The sequence below is a fragment of the Juglans microcarpa x Juglans regia genome, chromosome 5D (assembly GCF_004785595.1).
Source record: "Juglans microcarpa x Juglans regia isolate MS1-56 chromosome 5D, Jm3101_v1.0, whole genome shotgun sequence".
NCBI lineage: Eukaryota > Viridiplantae > Streptophyta > Magnoliopsida > Fagales > Juglandaceae > Juglans > Juglans microcarpa x Juglans regia.
Window position 1 is genome coordinate 697,408 of NC_054602.1, and position 12,877 is coordinate 710,284.

The following is a 12,877-nucleotide window of genomic DNA, read 5'->3' on the forward strand; positions in this document are numbered from 1 at the left end:
CATGCAGAGCTGAACCTCATTCCAGAGTAGGTGAGAGAAATGCTACCGAAGAGCTTAATGAAATTGTTAAACCAAACAGTGATTATAGACACAGTGACATACATGATGAGCTGCCATATTAGCAGGTAGTGGTGAAAAAAGTTAGTTTTTTTAAATCCTTTTTCTATTTTTGATTCGTAAGACACACGTCCAACACATCTTTGACCCCACCGCCTCACCCTCCATCTGTTACTGTAGGAGGAAAAAAGCCATTTGGCAAAGAATCCACACAGTTGCATCCTGCTCTTCCATTAATGCTGCTTCCACAGAAAGCATCACACGACTCCAACTTCATTGGAAATTAAATACCCAGAAACACCCTAGTTCATGTAGACATCACCATTTGGAAAGGGTCAGGATCAGACCTGGGAGCTTTAAGGCAGCACTTTGAGTTGACCTTTGGCTTCAAAAGCTGAAGTTGTGTCCACGAACAGCATGTCATGCAATGAAAGCTGCGCAGCCACATCAAAATTAAAGTGAAGCAAGGCAACAAACTAAATGATGTACGGTAAAAAGAGAGGGTGGTGATGTGAGACCACGAAAAGAAATAAGCACGACAGTACTTTTGAGTAACCATGCAGTAGAAAGCTCTCCTACCATTCAAAATTAAAGTGTAGATCAAAGACATTCAAAATGTTAAAAGTTAAATATCCGTTGCTGTGTAGCCACATCAAAATTAAAGTGAAGAGAGGCAACACTCAATATGCGAAGGAAGTAAGAAAAAGAGAGGAATGTGATGGATACCAGGCAGAGAAATAAATTAAACAGTACTTTTGAGTTACCATGCAGTAGAAAGCTCTCCTACTGTTCAACAGATGTTACGTAGACATTCCAAGCATTAAAAGAGTGATTTACCATGCATTCCATGAGACCACGTGAGCTTCTTGTTACAATACAAACTATACTTTACATGGAAGTGAAATTCATCCACCATATCATTAAGTAAATGAATCTATAGAACGACTCAATTAGCAAAGCCAGCTCCAACAAACAGAAAACAAAAAAATTAAAATGGAAGCTGAGAATGAGACCTCAACATGGAAGAAATGCACTGTCTTTTTATGAAAAAATAAAAAGTAATCTCCTGAAAGTCTTGTCTATTACCCCATTCCATATGAACGGGACATGTCTCTAGATTGATCATGTACATTTTATGACACCTACAAGAAATCTCTGTAGTTATTAAACATCGTAAGCAATGTCATCCCTTATGAACGTATAATCATAACAAGGTCTCCTGCCAGCAGGCTCCTGCATATGTTTCCTCTGATGTTCTATGCCAATCCTACATATATAGTTCAGACCTACAAGAAGCTCGGTAATTGCAGCTTCAGTTTTAGCTTGATTTGCAAAGTGAAGCGTTTGGACCAGTAACACATTTGTTCTAGAAAAGCCATAATGCTTCTCAAAATTCCGCTCAGAATGCCACCTTGTCATGTTATGAGCAAGTGGAACCAGCCAATCAAATATATGCCCAAGCGCGAGACTCCACTCTGCTGCAAGGGCAGCATTGTGCTCAGATGAGGTCGTGGTTTTGACATACGATTTTAGCCTAGCCCTCAGAGCACTTCTTATGGTTGAGGGTAACCTGTTGTACAGGTCATCTCTTGTGTCAAGGTCCATTAAGTGAGGTGCTGAAGCTAGTCTCTCAATCAATATAATCACGTTTGCATAATGAAGAGCTAAAGCGGCACTGCCAAGAGTAGATGGAGGTGCAGTCCATGACCTACACTTAGAGTTGAAGAAGGACAATTTAGAATAGACCCTGTTGCTGCGAGAAAAAGATTTCATGTTGGTTTTACTGTCTTCATCAATATTTTTCAGCTGAACACTACTCAACCTCATAGAACCACCACCAGTTGGCTTGGAGCTTGGTACAATGGGAGATTCACTTCCACCAGGCATGCACGCTTTGAAAGGTCCGGCATGAGCAAACGGATTGGTTTCCAAATTCGGGTGGTTTCCATATATTGTTGATGGCCGAGGACAATCCTGTTGCTGCTTTTCCTTTCTACTGCTCTTGTCAATATTTCCTGGCTTTGAAATTGACCTTTCAATACGACCTGAATAGAACCCACCGAGATTATTCTCAGATGGATAAATGGAAGAGTACATAATAGCAGAGAAGGAATGGCTGCGAGGAAAACACTCAATATTCACAAGCTGAGAATTGACATTTGCCTCTACAGAAGGCACTTGATATGTTCCAAGTGCATGTTTTATCCTCTCTAGTATCGTAAAAAGTGAACGCATCAGAAGCCGGACAATGTAATCATAAGTTCTATTCCATGGAGACATCTCTCTCAGATTTCTCACTTCGTGACGCTGACGGATCACCTTCTGCTGAAAATCAAGCGCCTTTACCCGATTTAACTCAGCATTCTGCATTCTCCTAAGAGTTTGTTCAAGCTCCACCAGTACTTCCAGTTCTTGTGACAATTGTGTCATAGAGGCAATGAATTTCTCCATCTTCTTCACTTTTCTCTCCATCTTCTTCCATTTGTATTCCAAACCAACCCATTGAAATCCATTCTGAATAGGGTCATTAACAAATTGCTCGAAACGGTGATACATGGGATCTCTGCACCTCTTCCCAAGCCTGGCCACAGACCTTGCCACGAATACGAAATTCTCAACTGTCTCATTCAAGGCAAGTTCCATCAAGTAATCATCATCATCAGAAACGAGCTTCTTAAGCCCAATTGAGCTCGCAACCTCTTCCCTCAACCTATGAAGCTCCTTATCACCCAAACTTTGCCACAAATTAACCACCTTTAGCATCAAGCTAGCAACTTCAAACGCTAAAATTTCGATCACCCCCTTGTCATTGTCTGATCCACCCTTCCTTGAAATCCACCTCAAACTACCAAACCACGATTCAGTCACACTCTCTCCACCCATTACAATGCAAACAGTGCGAACCTAACCTATCAAAAAATCCAAATGGAAGCCTCGATTCCTGTATCAAAATCAAACACATAAAAAATAAGCAGGTCAAAATCTCAGCAAAGATCCAAATCACACCTTCGTCTAAGCACTAACTAGTTAACAAGCGCTTTCATGCTGTAAAGTAAGGAAATAAAATTGAGACTTAAATGAGCACCAAAAGAACCCCAGATGCCAATCTTAATCGTCGTTTGGTTCCCGAGAAAGCAGAGGAAAGAAAAAAGAAGTACATTAGCTAACTCAAACCAAGCTAAACCCTTGAGTTGGTATCTCAGGTCCCATACATATCAAATGCCAACCATACATATCAAATGCCAAAACCTCGTCTATTTGCTTTCCCTCTTCCTGCAATTTCTCTGAGACCAAATGAATCACGACCCCAAATCTCAGTCAAGCTCTCCCATTTTCAAATCCCATAAAGAATTACAAAATACCGGTGAAATCAAAGACATTAAGTATAACAGTGAGTGATACGGAGAGTAACTTACAGTTGAGATCAAAGAACGCTGAGGCGTCTACTGACAACAATCAGAAGCAACATTGAGCTAAAGAATAAGAAGAGGAGGAGGAGGGGGAGGGAAGGGGCAAGCGGGTGCACAGATTCGTAACGTACGCACATAACCGGTGAGAAGTTGAGTCGAGCTGAAACGGACGAAGAAGATTTATTTATCGTACGGGCTAGGGGGATAATGAAGTGACAAAGACGGAGAACGTGGAAAATTGGTCAAACCGAGGTAAAAAGAATCGGATAATTTTGGGTTTATGCTTTTGGAAATGAGTTCCTCCTTGGAACGGCAGATTCGACAATGTGATTTTAATGAAAGTCAATAATGAGCTGACACATCATCTAATTACATAGAAAATTTCTACACCACATACTATCATAGCAAAATAAAAAATCAAAGACGTTTACACCCGTTTATTCTTTTCTCCTATGAACCATCAGCCCACTCTTTTCTCCTATGAACCATCAGCCCACTTCGAAATTTTCAAATGCACGCCATCGCACGCCCCGACCTCCGGTCTCGGTGGAGGAGCTCCAAACCGGATCGGCACACCCTATTGTAGTCGTACGAACAATCATACTGCTGCTCTCCAAACCACACAACCATCGCATTACTGTCCATTCCTCTTTATTTATCAACATCTTTCTTCAGTTATACAAATCACATGATATACCAATAAAAATCTGTCATTTTATAGGCGAAAAGTGGATGAACACAGATAAATTCATTCTAAGGGACAAAACAATTTCATGTATATAACAGTTGCATCATAGTTCAAATTTGTAGATAAAATTCATTTGAATTTTAGAGGAATTGAAGGGACAAAAATTACTCTCGAACTCGTCGAGAACGTCAGTGACCATCGCAAACTAGCATCACTATTATCTGCATGCAACCACAAGTTGATTGAGGGGAGTTTCGGTGGAGGAGTCAAGGGAGGAAGGGTTATAGTCTAGTGGGTTTCATGGAGGAGGGAGGGTGACTTACGGTGGAGACCTAAAAGTCTGGCTCAAAGAGAGAGAGATGACTTACGGTCAAGGGAGTCGCATGGAGGAGGGAGAGAGGGACAGGAATCTGAGAGAGGGAGTGGGTTTCAGTCGATAGTAGACCCTGCTCCTCGAAGGTTTTCTTGAGAGAGAGAGAGAAAGAGGACGGAGTGAATCATCAAAAAAGATTTCTCTCCTTTGCAATGCGGTCCACCATTAAGTTCATGTGAGGTTTACGTGGCAGGCTGCCATTCGATACTGTTGTTAGGAGAATATCATAGGTACTTGTGGGAAGATTAACTCTATGGAAATTATTATAACAGCGTATGTGGACGCCCTAAACTTTTTCTAATAAAAATTTAACTTTTCCTTGTACTTTTGAGTTGGAAGCTATGGATTAGTAGCATCTTATTCCATCCTAAAATTAAAAATTCTACCCAATACATCCCAAATACGTAATTTATAACCAGTATTTAAACCGAGTGTTCTTGTCCTGGTGAATTGGTGATCAAGGTTTGGATTTTATTTACGTGTCTTAATTTTTATATCATTTGTTTGTTTGTTTGAGAATTATGATCAAGCATTGGGAGTGTCAGAGTTTGGACCTTTGGAAGGGCTAAAAGGCATTTAAGGAGGAGGATAGGATTGCTGAAAGAAGTTGCCTTGGTGGCCTGGATTCTCTGTATTCATTTAATTTTTATTTTTATTGTTGTTTGTTTGTTTGTTTAGTTGGTAGAAGAGGGCTGTGGTCCGGCATTGGGAGCTTCGTGCATTGGACCAGTGGAAAGGCAAATGGCCAACTATACGAAAGTGGATATGCGTATTTGGCAATGCAAAAATTGTCCTCAGCTCAACTAGCTAGTTAGTAATAATACTAAAAGTCTCTGGTTGGATGATTTGTTCATATCATAGTATGTATGTTTGAGTAGATTGTACGCCTGTGAATTCCAAGGTAAGTTTGAAAATGAAACTTGCCCTTTCTTGCTTTGGTTTGTGCGCGAGACAGCTACTACCAAAAGCTCGAAGATCTCAGTCTACATATCAAATTTAACGCCCACCCACCAACCTGTTTTACTTTACTAATAAATTAAGTGTACAAAATACAAGCACGAGCAATTAAATCCACTATTCACCACGCCTTGACACCTTATTACTGGTCTATCTTATTCGCATATATATATATATTGGTTTTTTTATTAAAATATTTATTTATTTTCTTATTAAGATACCATATTTATAAGCGAGAATAAATATTTCACATAATTGATAGATTAAAAAAACCAATTTTTCAAGCTTCTCTTACAATTAAATTCTTGACATATCGGTGGTGTAAGGATGTATGTCTTTTACCAAGTAAAAAAAAAAAAAACAAAAAATCATTCTTATTTCATAGAATTTCTCCTTTTGTGATAAGATGCTCCAATGCGTTTTGTTGATATGTTAGACTGTTAGTCACAGTGACGTTTTAGTCCTCTCACTCCTTTACTCAGTAACAAGTTGAACACTTAAGGTTAAGGATTGGTTTGGATTCAAAGATAAGATGAAATTATTTTATATGAAAAATAAAAATTAAAAAAAATATTATTAAAATATTATTTTTTAATATTATTATTTTTTTGAGATTTGAAAAAATTAAATTGAGATTTAAAAAAGTTGAATTGTTTATTATATTTTATGTAAAAATTTAAGAAAATTATAACAATGAGACGAGATGAAATGAGATAAGATAAAATACTTTTTGAATTTAAATGGAGTCCAAGTCTTTAAATTATATATATACAAGGGCCAACAGAAATATTAACCTGAAAAATAACAATTCAATGGGTAAGTTTGAAAAGAGAGAAAAATGGTGAAGGTTTTGCCATTATCATCGTCTTTTGAGCAATGATCCCTTCTAAAACGGGCCAGAAAAACCAGCCCAAATATCATGAACGGGCTATGTTGACAGCCCTGATGCCCACATGCAAATAATCCAATCTCTAATAACAAACACAACTGTACATTACTTACCAAAAGAAAGAAAAAACACAACTGTACATATTTTTTTATTACAAGTGTCGGTATTCGTTAATCATGTTGATCTATTTCTTTTTTTTTTTCTTTTAAGAAAACATACTCAGGTAATTAATGATTCAAAGTTACAACTGTGATTTATAAATATATGAAAAATTTAGACTAGAAGCCAATTACACATCAACTCTGAGGCTTCTCCGCTCACATTTTTTTTTTTGTGGTAAACATTGTCTTAACTTCACAACAAACTCTCTCCTAATAGAGAAATAAGTTCTGTAAAAATATAACTTAAAGGCCCCCTCTATCCTCTCAGGGAGGAAGAGTACAGAACACTGCTATGAACACTAAATCTAATAGCTTATTTCTAATTTATTAAAAACTACAATAACAAAAAAATTACAAATTAAATACACTAACAATTACATAACCACAAGCATCGGTGTGATCTTGGATGTCATGCTCACCGCAAGCATAGACATCTCGAGCCCTAACGACACGAGCACTCAGTTCACGCACGGACAAAACAGTCTCTATTGCGTAGACAGCACCTACGCACGAGCACTAGCGGTACGACCACAAGCCGGTGTGATCTATTTTTGTTCCTCGTAATTCGTATCGTGCTTAATTATTCTTTACTTTTTATACTGTATTTTCTATAAATACCACATGTTTTATGTCATCTAGCCTACTGCTCCAATGGGAAGACTTCGGTCACATGCAGTGCTACGTTTTTCCATCGAAGGTGTTAGCTTAGTGGTACAGTGATTTATAGGGAGGTGAGGTTCGTATCTATCGTCCGTATTCACCCGCTTGAATGACAGTTCAGCGTCAATGAAGTCAACAAGAAGCAAAACCAAATCCAAGCGACAACAACGTGAAATAATAGAGTAAGTCCAACACGCACAACTACAGCTTCCAAGAGACAAAGTCTGTTTCTTTACCGCATGCTTGTTTCCTTTGCTTTGCTTTATCCATGTTATTACTTACTTTAGCCACATTACTAGTCGAGGAGTGTCATGAAATCCATTTTTTTAACGAAAATTCTACATGTAAATTTTATACCACACACATCCATTTTGAAGAGGGTAAAAAGGCTCAGTCCAAGAGTCTGAAATCTCACAATCCAAAGGAAGGCCTATCAGTCTGGTAAAGTGAAGATGACGGCCTTTGGTGGGTTTGTCCGATTTGTCCCACCAAGTGAGAGGCCTATTTGGCCCAGTCCAAGAATAATAAGGTGCTGACAAAGGTGGTCAAGGGTGATATACACCGACCTGTCAGCTACCTTGAATCATCACCAACACGTGGATATCAAGAAGCGTGCGGGAGAATCTACAACCACCAATCACCTAGAAAAAGGAAGGTGAGCGCCACCAAAACAAGTTGAAGGAATTCAAATTCCTCAAGTTCCTAGAAAACGGTTGCTAGAAAGCGTGCGAAATAGGTAACCACAACTCATACACTGAGAAAATAAAGGCGGGCGTCGTTTTAGCAGGCAAAGAAACAATCGAAGTGACGGTTGTGAAACAACAACTGTGGGAATGTGTGCTAAAAGAGCAATCATGGCTTTCCTCGCGCGGGGAGAGATAGGGATTTGTTGGCCTTGACTGAGAAGGTGCCGAAACGTGAGTCAGAGCTTGTCACTGAATTAATTATTTTCCTTAGGGTATCACGCCCTGTGGCTAATTCACGTGCACGAGGCATGAGGCACGAGGAAACAGTTTCTTGGGATGAAAGCAATAGAATTCCAAACTGCCTAGTATAAAAGCCTAATCAAGGTGTGATCAAACTCAAGGAATTTTAAGGCAAAGTAAAAACTTCCTAAAATAGAAAACTGACTTAAGTATCGAAGGGTCCCCTGACCACCCTCGAGCTTCCTTCTTTACTTGTATATTTGCAGGTCCTCTGGTCTACCTCCCAGTTGTCTGAAGAGTCCTCTCGATATGTATGAAACACGTCCAAAACACACTTAATCAACATGTAATTTGTTATTTTTATTTTTCTATTGTAATGCTTAAATGTGTGTGTTAAAATATAATGGTAAAAGTGACAAATCATATATTGATTAAGTACATGTGTGTGATATGATGTAAGATTTTCTTATAGCATTTTTCTTTTTTAAGATATAAAGAGCAGTTTTTAACATACGCTGTATTTTCCGTAAATTCGACGTTACACTCATAATCGTGATATAAACTATATATAGGTCCTTTCCACACTTGAAAATGATCGTTCCTAAAAAGCCATTCTTCCCCCATCTTTGTTGTCACTACTACTTTTTACCAGAATGAATCCGCAGAATTGGATATCTGTCGGCCAGTCCCAAAAAAGAAAAAAATCAAGGAAAAAAAAAAAAAAAAAAACCAAGGATTGATCTTAAAATAGACGTTTCGTCGGTGAAGCATGGCGATGTGAGAGTATTGGCATAATGAACCCACATGCAGAGAAGCCAAAAAAGGATTTCGATTCCGTGTATATCACTTTAATTATTAACTCTGCAGCTTTATTTTCGTGCTTATTCATTCAAATAGCCATGAGAGACGATTTAAAAATGTTCTCCGACTCCGTGGTCCCCAACCAATACTTCCTTTCGCCCCAATTCTCACTCTTATTGAATTAATTAAAAGTTAAATTTAATAAATATTTAATTATTAAAAAATAAAATATGTTCATATTAGATTAATCAAATTTTAAATATTTAAAATTTAGTTACAATAATTTTAAAATTTTTTTCTAAATTTAAAAGTTATTATATATACATTAAATACATATTTTATTAATTATTTCTCTCTCTCTTTTTTTCTATTACATATTTTATCACAATTGATATATTAATTTGAGTTAGTGATATATTAATTTAATAAGAATATGATTATTAATTAATATATAATAGGTAGAATAGTAAAATATGATAAAATAAAATAAATTAATAATTAAAAAAATTAAATAATTTTGAAATTATTAGTTATTCATTACTATATAATGAATAAATGTATAATCTAATATAGAGATTTGATATGAATAACTAAAATTAAATTCATCTTATATTATTTTATTATTATATAATAAAAAAATAATTATTCTAATGTGGTGATTTATGTAATGTAATAGCTAAAAGTTAAATTTCTCTTATATTTATTAAAAATATTCTTTAACTTTGACTAATTCAATAAGAGTGCTCTAAGTTAAATTATAATAATAAAAAGTAGGTCGCTTGCTTGTATCTCTTATTTTGACTATTTATGTATTTAAATTTTTTTATTTAATAATTAAAGCAATAATTTTTAATATATTAATATATTTTTTTATTTTTTTAAAAATATTTAAAAAATATATAAAAAAAGAATAAAATATAAAATTTACACTAATGGGCACGACACACTAGTATCACTCTAACAATAAATATTTTTATTTTTATTTTATATAACTCGTGTAGCTTGTATCGCAAAAAAGATAAAGATTACCATTTTCCTAATATCAAGGCACTCATCGGAAAACCCAATTGTTTAATTTCCTTGAAAAAATGTGTGGCCTTGAAAGTTTGAAACTCCTTAAATTCCACGTGATTATCTCCGGAGAATCATCTCACTTTTTTAACTACATCCTCCTCTCTTTTACATTTCGAATTTATTATACATTAATTATTACTCACTTTTTTATTACATACTTATTTTAATTATTTAATAATTAAAGAAGTAATTATTAATATATTAGTATTTTTTTATATTTTAAAATGATAAAAAATATGAATAAAAAAATTTAAAAAAAATAAAAAAAAAATTTTGAACTAACGGTGAAATGGAGCAGTGTACTCTAAGCGGTAAAGTAGTATTGCTCTTTTCATAAGGTGTAGGTATCATATAGTGAATAGTAACTAATGAGAATAATTTTTCTTTACATTTATACACCTGTTGCTGGTTATGGAAAAAAAAAAATTGATAGAAAAATATAAGAAAAAAAAAAAGGGTATATGAATGCGATCATTAACATAAGAAAATTCTGGGGTCTCTGTACGTCACCTTAGAAAAAAGCTTCCACTATAAGTGACTTTTAAGTTGATTAAAGAAAGAATACAAGTAAATGGGTCATACAAATATATTATATAATCTTCTTTTATTATTTTTCTTCTTTTTATGCAATGTTGGCCGAATTCATTGCATAATCAAAGTTTAAAGATAGTTGAGTAATTTTCAATCATCTGTCTAAACTGGCTTTTATTTTCTATTGAGGCATGCGCAAAGTTTCCACCTTTAGCTTTTTATAGGGCAAGTGCTATTTGTAGGAAGTAAAATCTACTAATTTTGTTTTGTTTTGTTTTATGAATGGCATATAGTTTTTGAATAAACAGTTACTCTAATGTTTTTGGCAAGAAAACATGGGATGAGATTCTTTTTTCCAGAGTTTTGAAACTCCCAGCCCCCAAGGGCAGGCCATAACACGTGCTGCAAAACCCAGTTTTTAAAGTTGCTTCCAGGACCCAGGACTCACGTTGAACAACATGCCTAGACATCTTTGTTTTTTTCCTTTTTTTTTTTTTTTTCTCGTTATCTTTATTTTTCAGATGCCTTGGGCAATATATAGTAAAAGCATTCTGTGTTAGGAATTGGTAACCAAAGAAAATGGCCGAACAACCAAACCCCATCGGAAAGGAGCTGTTTCCACACGTGGAATCTGACGTCGTTCACACCCAGCTGCTACTTTGCATGTCTTCCTTCAATCTCAAGCAAGCAAATTGCTATTTCTTTTCTCTAAATCCAGCAATAAAAAAAAAAAAAAAAAAAGGTCACCGCCATCTGGTCAAATTGGAAGGATCAGTCTTTATCCATATATTTTTTTAAATTGTAAACCGCTTTCAGCTGTGGCTACTCATTGAGAATTTGAGCGAGTTGAATATTTGATAACAAAAAAACTGCAGTCTCACTCTGTTTATCCGCATTGGTTATGAACACTTGCAGGATGTTCCATTTTAAATACCTGTTCATATGATTGGCAGATGAAGCGATTTGAAATATGTTGCATGACTATACACGATAATTAGATACAAAACGAAAAATAGCATTGTTTTCTGTTAATTTCACTATCATTTTGTTATATGATTTAATTGTTATAGTTTCATTAATTATACCATCGACCCTTTTAAATCAATGAACCTGCCAAAAATGAAAGATTATATATATTTCAGCCAAAAACAGGTTGCATGTCACAAAATCAATTACACAGTTTGAACTTTGGACAAAGCAAACCTCATCGATATGAATGGAAGCACGTGTTGACCGTTAAAATCATATGATTATATATAACGAGTAATTAAAAATCAAACAAAAAAAGGCTACGATTTCGGTTTCATGTAACGGGTTCTCAGCCTAATTACTCGTTATATACAAAATTCTCGTCAGAAAATAAGTCATATTTCATCAAATTATATTTCAAATGATAAAATATATATATATATATATTTTTAAGATATTTTGTATAATAATGATCTCCATATTCCACGCCTTAGATCATTACCGTTAAATCAGCACTGATAGCGCAATCGAACGGACGAACAGGGCCAATGATAGGTTATAATAACTCCCTGGCTTAGTTTAGTCAATGGTCTCGTCAACGGTCTTATCGACACATATGCTTTTTGCAGAGTTGGAATTGGATTTTCTGCATGCTTTTGTTATTATTATTTTTTATTTTTAAAAAATATTTAAACACACGAGACAAAAAAAAAAAAAATAGTGATAAGTTTACTATCTTATTATTATTTGTTTACTATTTATATTTATTTCAAATTTTTTTATTTTTTATCATTTTTTAAATTATTTTTTAATATCTTTAATAATTTAATAAAATAAAAAATTTAAAAAATAATTAAATATAAAAATAATAATAAATAAATAATAAGAGAGTAAGAACTCTACTATTTTTCAAAAAAGAAACAGAGAGAAAAATCAAATGGACACCCTGTTTTTTATTCTTTAGTACATGGATGGAACAAGACGATATTTATTAAGTTTCACTAACTACATATATGGAAAAACATAATATTGTACCAATAGTTATGATCGGATTAAACCTCATATACCAATTGAATTATACATAAACTCTAACGTATGGATAAGACGTACGTGCTGCATAATAATATTATGTATATTAAAGATAACATAAATGTTCTTTATATGTTATTATGAAATTAAAAGTATTGTTTAGGAAATTAAAAAAATAAACTCTAAGTTCATGTAAACAATTACTTGTCAAAAAGAAAAATGTCAACAGTTGTAATATTCTTCTTAATATCGAAAAGATTGGACGTTTAAATTTAGAGAAAAATAGATTTGATATTAAATAGCATTAAATGGTATATGGTTTAGTAAAAACTAGTAGTGTTGCGATGATCAC

The 12,877-nt window shown here is 34.6% G+C and overlaps 1 protein-coding gene across 1 annotated transcript; it reads right to left on the reverse strand.

The window, feature by feature from the left end:
• Positions 1–34: 34 nt before the first annotated feature.
• On the reverse strand, positions 35–3,713 carry LOC121265381 (protein PSK SIMULATOR 1-like). Its single transcript, XM_041168993.1, has 2 exons — positions 3,474–3,713; positions 35–2,998 (listed from the first exon to the last, which is right to left on the reverse strand). The coding sequence occupies exon 2, from the start codon at positions 2,938–2,940 to the stop codon at positions 1,222–1,224; it is 1,719 nt and encodes a 572-aa protein (XP_041024927.1). The 5' UTR covers positions 2,941–2,998; positions 3,474–3,713; the 3' UTR covers positions 35–1,221.
• Positions 3,714–12,877: the final 9,164 nt, after the last annotated feature.